This window comes from Rhodotorula graminis, assembly GCF_001329695.1.
Source record: "Rhodotorula graminis WP1 unplaced genomic scaffold RHOBAscaffold_18, whole genome shotgun sequence".
NCBI classification, from domain to species: Eukaryota; Fungi; Basidiomycota; class Microbotryomycetes; order Sporidiobolales; family Sporidiobolaceae; genus Rhodotorula; species Rhodotorula graminis.
In genome coordinates this window covers 1-17,547 of record NW_017264945.1, presented here as the reverse complement: position 1 = coordinate 17,547, position 17,547 = coordinate 1, and the positions used below count along the sequence as shown (strand labels likewise).

The window sequence follows — 17,547 nt, the reverse complement described above, 5'->3', positions numbered from 1 at the left end:
GGGGGAGGGGACGCACCGCCCAGCAGCGCCGAGAACAGCAGTCTTGAGGCCCATGTTGATCTAGAGGTTGCGTGAGAGAGCGAGAGCGAGGTGAAGGAGAGAGAGCCGGGTGGACGCGGCGACGACGAGCACCGAACTCACCAAACTCACCCGCAGCTCCGATAGAGCCTCGAGCTGGCTGGTTGAATCGGTTACATAGTCACACACAGACTGAGCCACACTGACAACCACTCGAGAGAGAGAGGGAAACCGGACCGGCCAAGTCGGCTTGGTCGTCTCGCTCTCGCTCTCGCTCTCTCGTCGCCACCCGACTGTCGAGCGCATGCAGCACTACTCTGTACCCGATCCGCTCCCTCTCCTTCCGTGCGTCCCACTCGCTCCCCTCCCCGTCGGAACGCACAGCTCACGCCGCCCCCACTGCAGCTTGCCCGAGCCGAGCGTCCTCTACCCCGGCCAGCTCCTCTCGCTCCACCTTCAGTCCGTCCACGCCCTGCACCTCGTCCGCGCCGTCGTCGAGGTGAGCCCCAGCCCTCGCCCTCGCCCGCGCCCGCCGCCGCCACCTCGCTGACCCTCGCTCGCCGCGACTCGCAGGCCTCACCCGGCTCGTCCTCGACCCCGGCCCTCGTCATCGGCTGCGTCCCGCTCAAGCCTGCCGCCCTCGCCACCACCGACACCGCGACCGATCCCGACCCGTCACGAGATGGCCCCCACGGCCGTGCTCCCGACGACGCCGTCCGCCCGGCCCACGAGGGCGGTGGCGCCGCCCAGGCCGACCAGCGCGACAAGGGCCTCGAGGTGATCCGCTTCCAGGGCGACAAGAACGGCGACGCCAAGCCCGACCCCAAGGACCTGTTCGAGTGTGCGTCCGGCTCCTCTCCCTCCTTCTCTCTCTCTCTCTTCCCTCGACCTCCCCGACCTGACGAGCCCACACTCCCACAGTCGGCACTCTCGCGCGCATCGTCCGCCTCGAGCGCCTGTCGTCGCAAGCCGGCTCGGGCCTCATCGTCGTCCTGTCGGGCCTCGCGCGCTTCTCGCACTCGCCGTCGGCCCTCGACCCGAACGCGCCTTTCTACTCGGCGTCGGCCATCACGATCCACAACGAGCCGTCGAGCGTCGCCCTGTCGAGCACGTCGACCGCCGACACGGCTCTCGTCGCTGCCCTGCGCGACGCCGCGACGGCCCTCGTCGACACGCTCGCCGCGACCTCGACCCTCCCGCCGCCCGTCATCCGCCGCCTGCGCGCCGTCGTCGCCCGCCTCACACCCTCGACCGCGCCCGCCCTCCTTGACGCCCTCGTTGCGGCCCTCCCCGTCCACTCGACGTCGGGCCTCACCCACGCCGACAAGGTCGCCCTCCTCGGCGTCCTCCCCGCCGCGCAGCGCATCGAGAGAGGCCTCGAGGTCCTCGGCCGCGCCGACGAGGCGCTCAAGCTCGCCGGCCGCATCGAGGGCCGCGTCGAGGAGGGCCAGAAGCGCCGACAGCGCGAGTGGGCCCTGCTCCAGCAGCTCATGGCCATCCGCCAGGAGCTCGAGCAGCTCGCCAAGGAGGAGGGCCGGCCCTCGCCCCTCTCGATCATCGGCTCGGGCGCCGCCGGCGGCAAAGGGCCCGCCGCCGCAGGGCGCAAAGCGCTCGGTGCGCCGGCTCCGGCCGGCGATGCAGACGAGGACGAGGACGACCTTGCCGAGCTCGAGCGCCGCGTCGCCGCCAAGAGCTTCTCGCCCGAGGCCAAACGGGTCGCAGAACGCGAGCTCAAGCGTCTCAAGAAGACGCCGCCGCAGGGCGCAGAGCACGGCGTCATCCGTGCGCTCCTCGTCCTCTCGCTCTCGTCCTCCTCGACCTCGAGCGGCGCCACTTACTCGCGCATCGGCGCTCTCCCTCCCTCGCAGGCAACTACATCGACACGCTCCTGTCGGTACCCTGGACGTCGACCGAGGCGACGCCGCTCGAGTTGTCGAGCTCGTTCGTCGCCGACGCGCGCAAGAAACTCGACGACGACCACTTTGGCCTCGGTGCGGCCGGGCCTTCTCTCCTTCGCCTCTTCCCCTATTGTGAGAGCAGACACTGATGACCGACTGGGCCCCCTCGCGCAGACAAGATCAAGAAGCGCCTCATCGAGTGGCTCGCCGTCCTGCGCCTTCAGCGCGAGCAGCACGCGTCGAACATCGACCCGTCGCCCACCTCGCCGAGCGAGACCTCTATCGCACCTTTCGACCCGACCGCCGCCGCCGACTCGACACCCGCACCGGCGTCGCCAAGTGCGAGCGCGCCCACCGCTTCGCCGTACCGAGCGCCGATCCTCCTCCTTCACGGTCCGCCTGGCACGGGCAAGACGAGCATCGCGCGCTCGCTAGCCGAGGCCATGGGCCGCAAGTTCGTCCGCATCTCGCTCGGCGGCGTCCGGGACGAGGCCGAGATCCGGGGTCATCGCCGCACGGTCCGTCTCTTCTCCCTTTTCCCCTCCCTCTCTCTTGCCGCCTGTCAGCTCGAACTGACGCTGGACTCGCACACCCGACAGTACGTCGGCGCCATGCCGGGCAAGATCGTCGCCGCGTTGCGCAAGGCGGGCGTCAGCAACCCGGTCGTGCTCCTCGACGAGGTCGACAAGATTGGGCACGCGAGCCACCACGGCGACCCGAACGCGGCCCTTCTCGAGGTGCTCGATCCGGTGCGTCGTCGCTGTCCACTTCGTGGCGCTCGGCGAGAGCGCGATCGAGCTAACTCTGCCACTCGCGCCCGCAGGAGCAAAACAACTCGTTCGAGGACCACTATCTCGGCGTACCGTGCGTCTCTCTCTCTCTTTCTCTCTCTCCCTGCCTGGTCATGCAGGTCATCGTCCTGACGTGCCGCGTTCTCTCGCTTGCAGGCTCGACCTGTCGCAGGTCCTCTTCATCGCGACGGCAAACTCGCTCGACACGATCCCGGAGCCGCTCTACGACCGCATGGAGGCCATCGAGCTCAGTGGCTACGTTGTGCGTCCTCAAGCCCCTCAGCTCCGTCCCTGGCCCCGCACTGACCTCTTCTCGCCGCCGCAGCACGCCGAGAAGCTCCACATCGCCCGCCAGTCGCTTCTCCCCAAGCAGCTGCGCGCTAACGCGCTCGAGTCGTCGCAACTCTCGATGTCGGACGCCGTCCTCTTGCGCCTCGTGACGGCATACACGCGCGAGGCCGGCGTTCGCTCGCTCGAGCGCGCGGTCGGGTCCGTCTGCCGGGCAAAGGCGGTCGAGCTCGCCGAGTCGGACGGCGGCGAGGGCGACAGCGCCCGCAAGACGGGCTACGTCGCCGAGGTGACCGAGGACGATCTCGAGCGCATCCTCGGGCCGCCGAGGTGGGAGGACGACGAGGACGACGGCGCGAGGGTCGGCGTCGCGACCGGGCTCGCGTACCAGGGCAGCGGGAACGGCGGCATCTTGCGTACGTCCCTCTTTCTCTTCTCCTCCCACACGGTACTTGCGTGTGGTCCTGACGGGCCCGCCATCGCTCGATCGCAGACATCGAGACGACGCACACGCCGGGCACGGGCACCTTCTCGCTCACGGGCCAGCTCGGGAGCGTCATTTCCGAGTCGGCGCACGTCGCTCTCGCGTGGGTCAAGGCGCACGCGTACGAGCTCGGCATCGCCGCCGACCGCGACTCGAACGCGTTCGCCAAGCTCGACCTGCACCTGCACCTGCCCGCCGGTTCGATCAAGAAGGACGGACCGAGTGCCGGCGTCGCGCTCGTCGTCGCCATCGTGTCCCTCAGTGCGTCGCCGTGTTTCCCTCTCTCTTGCGCTCTCGTGTCGGCGAGGAGCACAGACCTGACTGTGCGCTCGCCCCTCCTCTCTCGCAGTGCGCGGCATTCCGCCTCGGGCGCACACGGCCATGACGGGCGAGGTGACGCTCCGAGGACTCGTCACGCCGGTCGGCGGCATCAAGGAGAAGGTGCGTCGCCGCTCTCGTCGCCCTCGCCTCCAGTCGAGCCCGCCCCTGACCGGTCTTTCCCCCTCGCCCTCTCCCTCCCTTCCCCTCAACCTCTCCTACGCAGATTCTCGCCGCCCATCGCGCCGGGATCACTCGCGCCATCCTGCCCCTGCCCAACAAGCGCGACGTCGACGCCGATCTCCCCGCCCAGGTGCGCGCCGAGGTCGAATTCATCTACGTGCGCACCGTCGACGAGGCGCTCGACGCGGCGTTCGAGGGCGGCCTTGGGTCGCTCGCGAGGACAAAGGGTGACGAGGCGGGCGGGTGGGAGGTGCAGAGCCACTTGTAGAGAAGCGCGAGCGAGTTTTTCGAGTCCGAAACCCTGTCGCCGTTCCCTCTGTCACTCTCTTTCCGCACGCTCGGTCTTCGCTCGCCCTCTCTCAGCCGGGTCGCAAGAGAGATGATGAACAACAGGAGGCTTGCAAACGCGGCACAAAAGCCCGAGCGCGACGGTCGGCTACTGCAGGAGAGAGAGAGGGAAACGAGACGAGGAAGAGGTCCGAGAGCGAGGTCGTCATGCGGCCGTCGCGTACGGGTTGAACGGGGGAGGGGGAGCGGCGCCGGCGGGCGCTTCGCCGAGCGCTTGCGATGCCGGGGCGTCGAGCGAGCCAGCCGACATGGTCGGGACGGCGGCCGGGGTGTCCCTGCGGGCGCGAGCAAGAAGAGTCAGGGTACGGTTCGGCGAGGCTGCCGTCGCAACAAGCTGAGGGGCGCACCACTGGATGTTGAACTTGGTGACCCGGGGCTTGTCGGCGAGGACGTTGCGCACGAGGCCGTCGATGTGCTGGGTGGGATCGGGCGCCTTGAGCCCCTTCTCCTCGGCGCCCTCCTCGAACGACGCGTCGTGCTGCTGCTTGAGGGCCGGGTCGCCGTACTCGGTGTTGACGTAGTAGCCTATCCGGACAAACTCGGCGTCGTTGTACGAGCACGTGAGGAGGATCACGGTCACGCCAATGAGGTCCGAGGCCGGGATGCGCGAGGGCAGAGGTGCGGCGGCCTGCGAGATGAGTGGGGCCAGTCAGCTCACACTCGTGGTACCGACTCGACAGTCAACACGGGGAGGAAGAGGAGGCTCACCTCGAACTCGAAGCTGTTGACGCCGATGGGGACCGGGCCGACCATGCACGTGTCGAGCTCCTGGTCGTACGAATCGTTCTCGGCACTCCCGACGTACGTGAGCTTCCACTCGAGGTCTGTGCGCGGGGTCGGGCGAGGTCAGCTCGTGCTTGAGGAGGCAGGCCGGGCAAGGCGGAGGGAGGAGGAGGAGGGGGGCGCGAGACGGACCGTCCTGGAGCGGGGCCATGCACTCGAACGTGATCTTGAACAGGTACGGGTCGGTGAACTTGCCCGGGTTGTTGAGCACGGTGACATCGCTGTGCGGGAGGGCGACGAGGATGGACGCGACGAGATGAGGAGGAGGAGAGGGCGAGAGGGTGAGCACGGCGCGGAGGGGAGGAGCAGAGGGACCACGGCCGCGCACCTGATGTTGATGATGCTCATCGCGGCACTGGCTGGCGGCTAGCGAGTGTTCGGGCGAGAGACGAGAGGAGGGAGGGCGACGCGTTCGCTCGCGCGCGCCGTCTTCGCCGACCGCGCACAGTGGCTTGTCGCATCTCGCGCAGGACCCTGGTGCAGGCTGTTGTGGGACTCGCAAGCAGCACAGACGCGCCGCCCCGAAGCACAGGCTCACCGAGAGCGCAACCGCTCCTCCTCGCGCTCTCTGTCCGAGTCGACCTCGTCTCCTGTAGAGAGCAGCATGCATCGCTTTCTGGACATACGCGATCAGCTTTAAGCTCTCGGACCACAGGGTTTCTCGAGATGCGCGCCAAAAACCTTGTCTTCCTCGCCGCGGTCCGAGCTACAGCTCCTGCACCTCCTGCTTGACACCGACGAGCTCGCCCTTCTCGCCCGCCGTCCCCACCGCCGTCGCCACGGGCAACGCAGGTCCGCCGCTCTCGCCCTTGACTGCCGACGCCGACAGCTCGAGCCCCTCGACGTCGTGCACGACGAGGTTGGCCGGCAGCGCGAGCGGGACCGACGGGCTCGCGCGCAGCTTGGCCACCTCGGCGCCGAACGTCGCCCACAGCTGCAATTTGACGGGAAGCTGCGGGCGAGCGCGAGCGAGAGTCAGGGTCTGTCGCGCGGAGCGCGCGCGAGAGAGGAGGAACGGACCGGATACGCCGCGACTCGGCCCGACGTCGAGGGAAGGCAGTAGAAGTAGGTGACGGGACGCTTCTTGTCGTGGGAGGTGGAAGGAAGATGCGCGATGGCAAAGCCCTGCAGGCCGATCTGCGCCTTGACGAGCGGCGTCTTGTTCGCCTTGCGACCGGAGCTGGCAGTCGGCGGCGGCGGCGGCGCAGGAGGTGAGGCGAGGTAACGAAGGACCGTCTCGCAGACCTTGATGCCGACAAATGCGACGAGCCTGTGCGTCCGAAAGTCAGGAACTGATCGTGTTCATCGTTCGAGGACGTCGAGAGAGAACGAGAGGGACGCACTTGGGCCGATAGCGAGCGACCTTGGCGAGGAGGCCGGGGACCGCGGCTTCAAGCTCGTCTTTGCCGAGCTCTGACGCCTGCGTGGGCGGGCTCAGTCAGCGATGTTGGGCGTAGGGGTCCCAAGTCGACGGGGAGGACAGACGACGCACCTCGCGCGTGGGCCGCTCGATCAGGTTCGTGATGCCGATGTTGTAGTCCTCGGGCAGGGTTCGACTCGACTCGGGCGACAGGACGGAAGGCGTGAGCCGCGCGGCGTGCAGGCACTTGTAGAAGTGGTTGGCGGGCGAGGCGTCTGCGGAAGTGCGAGGGGTCAACTCGAGGCCGGGTGTGCTCGACGCGAGAAGGGTCGGGAGGAAGCGGACGCACAATGTAGCTGGAGCTCGGCGGTGCGAATGCCCGGGTTCTCGCCGCAGAAGAGGACGTCGAGGCCGTCCTGGATGCGGTCCGACAAAGGCGCCGCGCCGAGGTGGCTGTACGGGCCTTTGCTGCGCGGCTTTTTGGCGGTCGGCTCGCCCGTCTTGACCTTGGACTTGGACTCGAGCTTCTGCGTGCCCGTGTTGCGGCGCTTGGCCGGGCGAAGTGGCGACTCGAGCGAGAGGAGGGTCGCGTTGGACGAGTGGCGCGACGAGCGGCGCAGGGCGGTGTCGGGCGCATGGGCGGCGGACGGGCGGGCCGAGTGCTGCATCTAAGCGGGTAGACGAGCGGGCGAAGTCGAACGTCGAGTGAGGAGGACGAGAGGGGAGGGTCGAACGCCGACGAGCGATGAGGTCGCCTCGCGACGACAGGGCTGCAGCGGGCGCATCTGGGTGCGTGTGCTCCCTGGAGCCAAGCTGAGCGCAGCTCCTGGGCGGGCGAGCGACGACGCGGAGCGACAGGCAACCAGCTTGTACTCGACCGCGACCTCGGCCGGGAGGTGCCTCGAAGGCGGTTCAGACCTTAGCAGCGTCCAAATACGAAGCGCAGTAACTCGCAGTTGTAATCTGCAGGATCCGCCGGGCTCGGCGCCGACTCTGTCTCTCTCTCGCTCTCGTTCGAGCCGTCGGTCGAGCTCCCGGAGCTGCGAGATACTTCGGCGAGGGATGCGACAGGTTTAGAGGTGCGGAGCGCATCGCTGAGAGCGGCGGGAGGGCGCGACCGCACTCTGTGCGAAAAGTGGCGGGACGCGGCGCTCTTGCGCTCGCACCTTCCTCGTCCGGCCCAACCGCCCTCTCTCTCGCGCGGCCCAGAAACAGGCGCACACGGCGCGAGTCTCAGAGAGCCGCACTCGCACGGTCCGGACCTGGCGTCGGTTCCTCGCCGAGCACCTTGACGAGATGGCGGCGCTCGTCTCCTCCTCGTCCTCCTCCCCCTCGCCGGCCTCCATCCTCGCCTCGACAGCGTGAGCAGTGCCACGATGGGCTACAGCCGCCACTCGGACTCGGCCATTCGCCTGCCGCCTTCGCCCGACCGCGTCGTCCTCCTCGGCGGCCTCTCGACCGCACCTGCACGCGCGAGCCGACTGCGCCTCCCTCAGCTCGTCGCCCTCGTCCTCCTCGCCAGCGCCTGCTTTCTCGGCGGCATCTGCGTCGACCGCAACTCGACCGCTGCCGTCGACTCGGTCGTGCCGTCGTCCCTCGGGCCCTTGCGCACCTCCAGCTCGAGGTGGTCGGGCTCGTCCAAGGTCGCCCCGCCGCCGTCGTGCCGGCTGTGCGACGCCGACCCGACCAACCCGCTGTGCGAGTACGGCGACTCGGCGATCCGCATGTCGCGCGCGTTCGAGGGCTCGGGCGTGCGCGTGCGCAAGTTCCTCGCCAAAGCGCTCCGAGGCGACGAGGTCAAGATTGGCGTCATTGGCGCGTCCGTCACGGCCGGCCACGGGCTTGATCACGGCGGGCACGTCGCAGGGCCGTCGTACCCGTACCGGTGGCTCGCCGACTTCCAGAAGACGTTCCCGCGCGCCAAGCTGTTCGACGGGTCGGCGCCGGCCATGGACTCGGCCTTCTACAGCTACTGCTACCGCGCCATGGTTCCAGAGTCCGACATCGACCTATGGCTCATCGAGCTCGACATCAACAAGTGCGTCCCCGCCCTCTCTCTCTCCCTCTCTCGCCGCTCGGGCCCGACTCGAGGTTGACCTTCCTTCTCGTCCCACAGCGACAACAGCCAGGAGACGATGCGCGCCGACGACATCCTCATGCGCTCCCTGTTGAGCCAGCCGAACGAGCCCGCCGTCATCCGCCTGTCGGTCCTCGCCCTCCTGTTTGACGACATGGCTCGAGGCGCCGTCTCGACCCTGCTCCTGTCGCAGTTCTTCGACGTGCCGGTCATCAGGTGCGTCTCTCTCACGCTCTCTTGCCTTCTCTGAGTGCCACGGCCCTGATACATGGCTACCTACAGCATCAAGAACTTCCTGCTGCCGGCGCACATCGCCAACCCGGACGACGTGCCCAACTGGTTCACCAAGTTCTGGGACGGCAAGCCCGACACTGTACGTCCTCTCTCCTCAAGACTGAGTCCTCGAGCACGTTCTGACGAGCTCGACGTACCGCAGCGCCACGTCAACATTCGCGGCCACATCGCCCTCGCCGACATGCTCTCGCTGTACATGCACGAGCAGACGTGCATCACGCGCCAGGAGCAGGCGCGAGGCCGCCTCGGCGCCAAGAAGGGCTCGTTCTGGCCTGCCGACGAGCTGTGGGGGACCGTGCCTCGACTGCGTGCGTGGGAAAAGGTCCGTCTCTCTCTCTCTCTCCATCGTCTTGGTCGCTCGGACCCTCTCCTGACGCCCACCCTTGCCTGCAGTTCTCGCCGACAGACCGCGTCGACCACGTCGAGCCGACGTGCCGCTTTGCGTCGTCCAAGTCGCACCCGCTCGTGGCACTCGGCGCCTCGCAGAGCCTCGGCGCCGTTCCGGTCGGCGGCGACGACTCGGCGTCGCTCTCGCCCGAGTCGATGGGTGACGGGTGGCAGCGCATCGAGTGGAACGACAAGGCGGCGCTCGCGAGTCGCGAGGTCGGCTCGGTCGTGCGGTTCGAGGTCGAGGGCTCGACCATCGGCGTCTCGGTCGTGCGTCCCGCTGCCTCGCTCTCTCTTTTCTGAGGCCCAACACTAACTTTTCCTGGCGCCCTCCTCGCAGTGGCAGTGGGCTGGTCCGCCGCACGGCCTCCCGCACGAGCTTCCCGGCCAGGCGTCGTGCTGGGTCGACGACCAAACGTTTGACGCGACCATCGTCGACGCGTTCTCGCCCGGCGTCGCCGGCTCGCGATGGTTCCAGGTCGCCGATGGGCTCTCGACGGGCAAGCAGTGCGTCCTCTCTCTCCCACCCGTTCTCTTGTCCTCGAGACGTACGACCTGACGCCCGGACCCCTCTTTCCCCTCGCCTCAGCATCGTCTCGTGCCAGATCGTGCGCGCCTCGTCGACGGCAGGTCACGAGGTCCGCATCATGGGCATCGTCTCGCACTAGTCTCTCTACTTCTGTCCCCCTCTGTAACCCCAATTCTGTGCTCGGTCGCCTGTGTAGCCTCGCTCGATACCTCTCTCCCTTGCGTATCGCCTCTCGCACTAGACGCCTTCTCCTTTTTGGAACGCAGCTGGCCTGCGCACTCACGCACCTCTCGGAAGGACTCGACGAGCAAGAGAGAGAGAGGTACTGCAGTTCGTCGATGCATGAGAGGGCCGGCGGGATACACGAGGAGGGGGAGGGAGGCAAGGTGCAACAGACGAGGAAAGGGGAGAGTACAGAGCAAAGAGGATGAGAGACGGGTGGAGAAGATCGTCTATGTAAAGGAAGGGAGGGCGGCGAGGGCAGCTGGTACAACCGGGAGAGGGAAACCCGAGACGACGGCGGGGAGCAGAAAGAGGCTCAGGCATCGCCGCCCTTGCCGCCCTCGTGCGCCTTGTCGCCGCCGTCGAGCTTGACTCTCGACGAGCTCGCGTCGGCCGACTCGTCGCCGTCGTCGTCCTCGAGCGCGAGCGACCGCTTGCCCTTGACCGACGAGCTCGATGCAGCGGCCGACTTGCCGAGCTTGGTCGACGCGCTCGAGGTCGACTCGCTCGAGGCGCTGCGCTCGAGGTCAGCGGGTCGCGTGCGGGGCGACGAGGGCGCCGAGTCGAAGGTGGCCGACGAGGACGACGACGAGGAGGGCGCGCCGAGCGCGTGCGGCGGGCCATCGGCGGGAGCCGAAGCGCCAGCGGCGACATCGGGCGAGGGCGAGGGCGAGGGCGCGCGACGAAAGGCAGAAAGGAGGAGCGCCGAGCGTGCCGTGCTCGTGCGGCCGGGCAGAGTCGGGCGCGCCGGGCGTGCGGGGACGTCGGCCGGGGTCGGCGCCGAGAGGTGCGCTGCGGGAGGGTACGCCGGCGGGTGCTGATCGTTCGAGAACGCTTCTGCGCCCGTCGAGGCGGCGGCGGCTGGATCCCGCGAGGCGCGGATCGCCGCCTCGTACTCTGCGGCACTCGGGATCACGCTCGACTCGCCCGCGGCGGCGGCCTCGGCGCGTATCCGCTCGGCCTCGTCGGCGGCGTCGCCCTCGCCGCCGGTGTAGCCGGGCAGGCCCGAGTCGACGTAGTACCGCGGGAGCTCGTCGAGCGTGGCCGGGACGGCGGGGACGAGGCCTCCTCCTGGGCCGCCGCGCTCGACCATGTCGAGGTCGTCCCAGCCGTCGTCGTCGTCGCGTGCGCCGATGCGGCGTCCACCCTCGGCGACCGTCTCGCCGGCCGTCTGGCGGCCTCGGCGCCTGCGCCTGCGCGCGGTCGCGGCGTACGACGGTGGGGGCTCGCGCGGGATGCGGTGGGGCGGGCCGGCGATGTGGATGCCGAGCCACTTGAGGTGGATGCCCTTGTCGGGGACAAAGTAGGCGCGGAAGGTCGGGCGGTGGTAGAAGCGGCGAATGTAGAAGTAGCGCGAGCACAGCAGGGCGACGACGACGCCGGCGACGACGACGACCGAGACCCAGGTGACCCTGCGTCGAGACGAGACAAGGTCAGTTTAAGTGACTCGGATGGGCGAAGGCGAGGGGAGGAGGGCGACGGCGGAAGATGCCGAGGAGGGATTAGTGGGTCGAGGGAGGGGGGAAGGGCGAACGGACCAAGTCGACGAGAAGCCGCTGCTGCCGCCCCAGTACGGGTAGCCGTAGGTCGTGGTCGGGGTGCTGTTGCCGGGCGAGGCAGTCCAGGAGAGTCAGTTGCGCGGACGCGGACCGCGGCGGGACGAGAGTGGACTCACGCCGAGCTAGACGAGCCCGTGACCGTCGGCGTCGTCGAGGAGGCCGTGGTCGACATGGGGGCGAGTCGGCGAGGGCGTGGACGGCGTGGTGGAGCACTGGCCTGCGTGCGCTGGTTCGATGGCGGCCGGAGAGAGGGCGCGCCGAGGAGGGGGACTCCAGGTGGAGGAGGAGGTGCGGGGCCGCCGATGCGAAAGAAGGGGGAACGCGGTGGCGGTGGTCGAGTGCGGCTGCTGAGCCGAGTGCGCCGTGGGCAGCTCTAGCAGGCAGAGCGGGCGCGGTCGAGCGAAGAGAGAGAGCGCGGAGAGTGGAGAAGGTGAGGCGACCCTTCGAAATCGCCGGCCGTCGCGACCCTCGCTCGACGAGGCCGTGCTTGGCTAGATCCGCTGTACGAGTACCTCGTGAGCCTCTTGAGCCGCCCCACAGATCGTATCGAGGAGCGTGGTCGCTCGCCGTGAGCGCTCTCCCCCGCCTCGACGCGTCCTCCTCGACCTCTGGCTTCATCTCTCGCTCGCCCGCCCTCGACTCTCGCCTCGCACCGACCATGGCGCCACCAGGCTCGGCTGCCATCGCCATCGTCCGCCCACCGCCAGACCACCCGAGCCTGTCGCCCGTCACCCAGCCCGCCAAAGCTCCCTCGCCCGCTCCCTCGTCGTCGTCCACCTCGTCCCCCGCCAAACCCGACAACCGCCTGTGCCGCAACCTCCAGCTCTTTGGCAGCTGCAAGTACGCCGACCGCGGCTGCCAGTTCTCGCACGACCTTCCCGGCGCCAACTCGTCGTCCAAGCCTGCCAGTCCGGCTCCGCCTCCGTGCGTCGTCCTCTCTCTCCTGTGCACCGTCCCACCCCTGACCGTCATCGCAACCTGCAGGACCTCTTCGTCGACACCCTTCTCGGCCGCCGCCCTCACCGCCGCCGTCTTTGTTCCCGGCGGCGCACCTAGCTCGGCCACGAGCGATGCGGGACGCGCACCGCCCTCGGGCACCCTCACCCCGGGCGGCTCCGCCATGGCCGTCCAGGCCGCCGAGTTTGTCCCTCGACGAGCAGCGACGTGCGTCCGCTCTCTCCCTCTCGTATCACACGCGTGCGCGCCCAGCTCACGTCTTCCCTCGCCTCCGTACTCGCAGTCCGGCCCTGTCCGAGGACGCCGCGTTCTTTGCTCCGGCGGGCCACGAAGCCGTCGAGGCCGGCCCGAGTACGGGCTACAACCAGGCCATGGCCGACGTCGGCCACCAGAACGCCGACGGCCTCGCCGAGTACTACCACCAGGCCATGGACCTCGTGCGTCTCTCGCTCTCTCCTTCTTCGTCCCTTCCGCCCAGGACCTCTCCCTGACCCGTTGCGCCCTGTTCCACAGAACGGCCCCGAGTACGGTGCCGCCCCGTCCGAGTCGTCGGCCCTGAATCCGTACAACTTCTCGCACGCGCTCGCGCCGCCCGGGCCCAACGGCGGCGCGCCCGCCCTCCCGGGCTTGAGCCACGCCGCCGTCGCCGCCGCCGAGGCCGCCTACTACAACGGCGGCATGGGCGCCATGCAGATGGGCCACTTTGTCCGACAGCCGGTGCGCCCCGCACCGTCCTCCGCGTCGCCGAGCACGACTTGGTGCCGAGACCTGACCCTCGTCTCGTCCCCCTCCGCAGCTCCAGTACCACCTGTATCACCCTCTGCCCTCGACCAACCCCCGACACCTGTCGTCGACCCTCTCGGCCCGCACGGGCTCGCACTCGCCCACCACCTCGTTCTTCCTCCCGCCCGCGCTCCACATCTCGCTCACGCAAAAGTCCGAGGCGACCCAGGCGACCCCGAGTGTCGACATGAAGCTCCCCGACGAGGTCGGCGGCTACACGGGCCTGCTGCCGCTCGACAAGCCGCCGAGCGAGGGCGGCAGCGGCAGCGGCGGGCTCGGCTGGGCCGGGTACCGCGGGTGGGTGTACAAGGCGTGGAAGGAGGGCGAGGGCAGGTGCTACATGCTCCGCAGGATCGAGGGTGCGTCCCCCTCTCTCATTGTCGACCCCCTTTTCTCCCTCAAAGGCGCCCACACTGACCTCTGCTCCTCTCTTTCCTCGGCCGACAGGCTTCCGCTTGCAGCACGAGGCGGCAATAGCGGCGGTCGAGAAGTGGACCCGTGTGCGGCATCCCGGGCTCGTCGGCGTCCGCGAGGCGTTCACGACCCGCGCTTTCGGCGACCAATGTGCGCCCCCCTGCTCCCTCTCTTTCCCCCCTCCCTCCTCCCGACCGCCTCGTTGACCCGAGCCCACGCCCTCGCCACAGCCGTTATCTTCGTGTACGACTTCCACCCGTGCTCGCAGACCCTGTACGAGGCGCACCTGTCGCCGCTCGCGACCTTGCCGCCCAACCCGTGGTCGACCCCGCTCACGCACCACGCCCATCACGGCGGCGCCGCCGCACACGCCGCCCCGTACCGCTCAGCCGCACGACCCGCCCTCCCGAGCACCGCCGGCGGCCCAGGAGGAGGAGCAGGTGGCGCCGGCACGAGCCCGGTCCTGCCCGAGCGCGTCCTGTGGAGCTACGTCGTCCAGATCGCGTCGGCGCTCAAGTGCGTGCACAACAGCGCGCTCGCCGTGCGCACTATCGACGTCAGCCGCATCCTCGTCACGGGCAAGAACCGCGTCCGGCTCGGCGGCGCTGGCGTCCTCGACTGCTTGACGTGGGACGGCGGCCAAAGCATCCCGGCGCACCAAGTGCGTCCTTCTTTCTCTCCCACGTCGTCTGGCGACCCGACTGACTGGTCGCCCCTGTCGAGCAGCAAGACGACCTCCTCTCGTTCGGCAAGCTCATCATCGCGCTCGCGTGCGGCTCGACGTCGGCCGTGCACAACCTGCCCAAGAGCGTCGACCACATCTCGCGCATGTACTCGCCCGACCTCAAGAACGTCGTCCTGTACCTCTTGAGCAAACCCGGGCCTCGCAAGACGATCGAGGAGGTCCTGGTCCTCATGGGCCCGCGGGTCGTCGACGAGCTCAACTCGAGCCTCGTGTGCGTCCCCCGTCTCTCTCTTTCTTTCGGCCTCGCCGGACTCGAGACTCACTCGCACTATGTGCCCGCAGTGCCGAGGACACGATCGAGCACGAGCTTATGCGCGAGCTCGAGAACGGCCGGCTCGTCCGCCTCTTGGCCAAGTTTGGCTTCATCAACGAGCGTCCCGAGTGCGTCCCTTGCCCTCCTCCTCTCTTTTCGACGCCCGGCGCACTCACTGACGGCGACGCGCCCTCTGCAGGTTCGACCACGACCCGCGTTGGGCCGAGACGGGCGACCGGTACCTGATCAAGCTCTTCCGCGACTACGTCTTTCACCAGGTGGATGAGACGGGCCGCCCTGTCACCGACCTGAGCCACGTCTTGACGGCGCTCAACAAGGTGCGTCCCGCCTGTTTCTCTTCCTCGCACTCTCAACCCGCCCGACACTGACTCGCTCAACTCGCCCGCAGCTCGACGCCGGCGTCGACGAGAAGCTCATGCTCGTGTCGCGGGACGAGCAGAGCTGCCTCATCGTCAGCTACCGCGAGGTGCGCTCCATCTCTCCTTGCCCTGTCCCTGCCGCACGAAGGACTGACCCTTGCCCGCTCGCGCAGATCAAGAACTGCGTCGAGAGCGCCTTTGCCGACCTGTCACGCAGCTGAGACTCGCCCACCCGTGTATCGTGGAGGCATCCTGCATCACTGCATCGTTCACCATGCTCGAGACGGTGTTCCTTTTCCCCTCGAGAGCCTGCGAGAGGGGCGAGCGGCGGTCGGAGTGTCGGAAGAGCGAGAACAGTCTGCGCGAGTTGGGCTTCTTCCCGCACGCGGTCGCTCTCGGGTCGTGAAGCGTCAGCAAACACCGCGAAGCCTCCAGCTCGCGAGGAAGTGCGACGACCGACGTGAGCGAAGCGGTGCTCGGAGACGGTGCTCGGTTCTGCCCTCCTCACCCGCTCTCGGCGCAGGCGATTGCTGCCTGCTATGGGGACATCCGCAGCACCTCCAGCATGCTCTCCCACGTTCCAGGCGCACCTCGAGCGCTTCCGCTGCTCGCCTTCCCCCACCTCGACCCGGCGCCCATCTCGACTCGCCGAAACCGACACGACGACGGCCTCTGCACCTTCAGCGGTCGTTCTCGACAGTTCTGCAGCCGACCAGAGCCCCGCTCGACCAACCAGATCGCCGCTTAAGCGCCCTCGCACTCGTGTCCTCAGCACTCCACCTCGAGCCGATGGGACGAGCGCTCACTTTCAGCCCGGGCCCGAGGCGACCGACGACCTCAAGCCCAGCGTCATCGACGACCTACCCGTCACGCCGTCCAAGAAGAAGAAGAAGCGGCCTCCTCGACCTTACGCCGACCCGTCCGAGTACGCTCACCTCGGCGCCGACCCGCTGCAAGACTACCTCGACGACGGCCTGTCGGTCCTCCTGTGCGGCATCAATCCGGGCGTCAAGAGTGCCCAGCTCGGTCTACACTGTGCGTCCACGCCTCGCGCCCTCGTCATCTCTCTCACGCCGACGGAGCTGACCATGAACGCCCTCGCCCTCTTTCACAGACGCCAACCCGACCAACCACTACTGGCGCTGCCTCGCCGAGTCGGGCATGACGCCTCGACGACTGCACCCGTCCGAGGGCCCGACGCTGCCCAGCTTGGGCATCGGCTCGACCAATCTCGTCGAGCGGCCGACAGCCGAGGTGCGTCCCCTACCGCTTGGCCTCTGTCGCCGCTCCTCGTCCGGCGACAATTGGCTGAGCCTTGCCTTTGTCGCGCAGATGAGCGAGATCTCGAACCAGGAAATGGCGGCTCGAGTGCCGGGTCTTTTGCGCAAGGTCGTGCGGCACAAGCCCAAGTGCGTCCTTCTCTCCCTCTCTCCTCCTGAATGCCCGCTCACGAACGCCGTCTTGTGTCGTGCAGGATCCTCGCTTTTGTCGGCATGAAGATCTGCGAGGTCGTCCTGCGGTACCTGCACAACCTCCCTCGACGATCCGCGTCCTCGACCTCGTCCACCTCGACGTCGCCCGGCCGCCGCAAGGCCATGCCCAAGGTCAAGATCGGCGTCCAGCCTGTCGTGATCTCGCTCGGCGACGATGGCCTCGAGGCCCCGGGCAAGATCTACCTGTGGTGCTTGCCATCGACGAGTGCGCGCGTCGTTGAGTACCAGGTGCGCCCGGCCTCTCCCTCTCGCTCGCCCGTTCACCTGCACGGTCCCTGATGTCTCTCGCATGGACAGCTCGTCGACAAGGTCAAGATCTGGACGCGCCTCAAAGCCGACATGGACCGCCTCGCGCAAGACCCGTCCGCCGACCTCGACCTGCCCGAGGGGACAGTCGCTCACCCCGTCGAGGCGCTCTTCCCGGCGCAGCAGAGCGGTACCGCAGGGTCGAGGGCATACACGGTGACGCTCGTCAAGGAGGAGGATTTGCGCGAGGGAGAATCGATGACTCGGCGCGGGGAGGAGGCCAGGCCGGCCATGGAGATCAAGAAGGAATGAGCGGCGGGCCGCCGCCCTTGTCGTAGCAGCATGTATTGGCAGGTCTGCGTCCCCGAGTCCTATTCTCTATGTGGAGACGCTCAATCCAGGATTGAGCAGCGAGACCTTCCCGATCGGGACCCCACCCCAACCCGTCCATTTTCAAACTTCTCGTACAGCGCTGCTACAGCAATGTAGACACGCGCATCGGATAGAGCATGCTTCGAAACATGAGAGAGGAAGTGGACGGAAGTCGAGAGCGAGAGACCAAGCGAGGAGAGCGTTTCCCCCGAGTCGCTCCTTCTTCTGTCGGGGTTAGGGTTAGGGTTAGGGTTAGGGTTAGGGTTAGGGTTAGGGTTAGGGTTAGGGTTAGGGTTAGGGTTAGGGTTAGGGTTAGGGTTAGGGTGAGCAGAGATATCAACCTGAGTTTAGGCCCCATTACGCCA

General features: G+C 68.0%; 8 protein-coding genes across 8 annotated transcripts in view; 4 read left to right on the top strand and 4 right to left on the bottom strand.

Moving 5' to 3' along the window:
• Nucleotides 1-74, bottom strand: part of RHOBADRAFT_65699 (uncharacterized protein) — a 2,241-nt gene extending 2,167 nt beyond the window's left edge. The window contains exon 1 of the mRNA XM_018418762.1: nucleotides 20-74. Coding sequence (XP_018267897.1) covers nucleotides 20-54 — 35 coding nt within the window. The 5' untranslated portion in view covers nucleotides 55-74. The remainder of the gene's footprint in view (nucleotides 1-19) is intronic.
• Nucleotides 75-1,306: 1,232 nt separating this feature from the next.
• RHOBADRAFT_39869 (uncharacterized protein) lies at nucleotides 1,307-4,305 on the top strand. Its single transcript, XM_018413664.1, has 10 exons — nucleotides 1,307-1,800; nucleotides 1,887-2,009; nucleotides 2,091-2,434; nucleotides 2,516-2,665; nucleotides 2,740-2,780; nucleotides 2,864-2,969; nucleotides 3,033-3,411; nucleotides 3,489-3,740; nucleotides 3,829-3,920; nucleotides 4,024-4,305. Exons 1-10 carry the CDS (start codon nucleotides 1,509-1,511, stop codon nucleotides 4,246-4,248), a joined length of 2,004 nt encoding a protein of 667 aa, XP_018267896.1. The 5' UTR covers nucleotides 1,307-1,508; the 3' UTR covers nucleotides 4,249-4,305.
• Nucleotides 4,306-4,357: 52 nt separating this feature from the next.
• RHOBADRAFT_30448 (uncharacterized protein) lies at nucleotides 4,358-5,615 on the bottom strand. The gene is made up of 5 exons (XM_018412909.1): nucleotides 5,440-5,615; nucleotides 5,244-5,332; nucleotides 5,037-5,152; nucleotides 4,676-4,956; nucleotides 4,358-4,603 (listed from the first exon to the last, which is right to left on the bottom strand). The coding sequence occupies exons 1-5, from the start codon at nucleotides 5,457-5,459 to the stop codon at nucleotides 4,474-4,476; spliced, it is 636 nt and encodes a 211-aa protein (XP_018267895.1). The 5' UTR covers nucleotides 5,460-5,615; the 3' UTR covers nucleotides 4,358-4,473.
• A 471-nt stretch (nucleotides 5,616-6,086) lies between these two features.
• Nucleotides 6,087-7,139, bottom strand: RHOBADRAFT_18810 (uncharacterized protein; the record flags this gene model as incomplete). The annotated part of the gene is made up of 4 exons (XM_018412449.1): nucleotides 6,087-6,381; nucleotides 6,455-6,531; nucleotides 6,604-6,746; nucleotides 6,821-7,139. 4 exons carry the CDS (start codon nucleotides 7,137-7,139, stop codon nucleotides 6,087-6,089), a joined length of 834 nt encoding a protein of 277 aa, XP_018267894.1.
• A 708-nt stretch (nucleotides 7,140-7,847) lies between these two features.
• Nucleotides 7,848-9,926, top strand: RHOBADRAFT_56236 (uncharacterized protein; the record flags this gene model as incomplete). Its single annotated transcript, XM_018418258.1, has 7 exons — nucleotides 7,848-8,509; nucleotides 8,588-8,764; nucleotides 8,831-8,921; nucleotides 8,985-9,164; nucleotides 9,236-9,499; nucleotides 9,570-9,736; nucleotides 9,819-9,926. 7 exons carry the CDS (start codon nucleotides 7,848-7,850, stop codon nucleotides 9,895-9,897), a joined length of 1,620 nt encoding a protein of 539 aa, XP_018267893.1. The 3' UTR covers nucleotides 9,898-9,926.
• Nucleotides 9,927-10,066: 140 nt separating this feature from the next.
• On the bottom strand, nucleotides 10,067-11,711 carry RHOBADRAFT_56235 (uncharacterized protein; the record flags this gene model as incomplete). The annotated part of the gene is made up of 3 exons (XM_018418257.1): nucleotides 10,067-11,392; nucleotides 11,519-11,581; nucleotides 11,656-11,711. 3 exons carry the CDS (start codon nucleotides 11,709-11,711, stop codon nucleotides 10,297-10,299), a joined length of 1,215 nt encoding a protein of 404 aa, XP_018267892.1. The 3' UTR covers nucleotides 10,067-10,296.
• A 1,755-nt stretch (nucleotides 11,712-13,466) lies between these two features.
• RHOBADRAFT_48992 (uncharacterized protein) lies at nucleotides 13,467-15,351 on the top strand (the record flags this gene model as incomplete). Its single annotated transcript, XM_018415211.1, has 8 exons — nucleotides 13,467-13,638; nucleotides 13,727-13,843; nucleotides 13,924-14,354; nucleotides 14,420-14,649; nucleotides 14,721-14,819; nucleotides 14,891-15,029; nucleotides 15,101-15,178; nucleotides 15,245-15,351. 8 exons carry the CDS (start codon nucleotides 13,467-13,469, stop codon nucleotides 15,290-15,292), a joined length of 1,314 nt encoding a protein of 437 aa, XP_018267891.1. The 3' UTR covers nucleotides 15,293-15,351.
• Nucleotides 15,352-15,610: 259 nt separating this feature from the next.
• Nucleotides 15,611-17,183, top strand: RHOBADRAFT_56233 (uncharacterized protein; the record flags this gene model as incomplete). Its single annotated transcript, XM_018418256.1, has 5 exons — nucleotides 15,611-16,106; nucleotides 16,186-16,325; nucleotides 16,404-16,480; nucleotides 16,546-16,792; nucleotides 16,862-17,183. The coding sequence occupies 5 exons, from the start codon at nucleotides 15,611-15,613 to the stop codon at nucleotides 17,120-17,122; spliced, it is 1,221 nt and encodes a 406-aa protein (XP_018267890.1). The 3' UTR covers nucleotides 17,123-17,183.
• Between the last annotated feature and the right edge of the window lie 364 nt (nucleotides 17,184-17,547).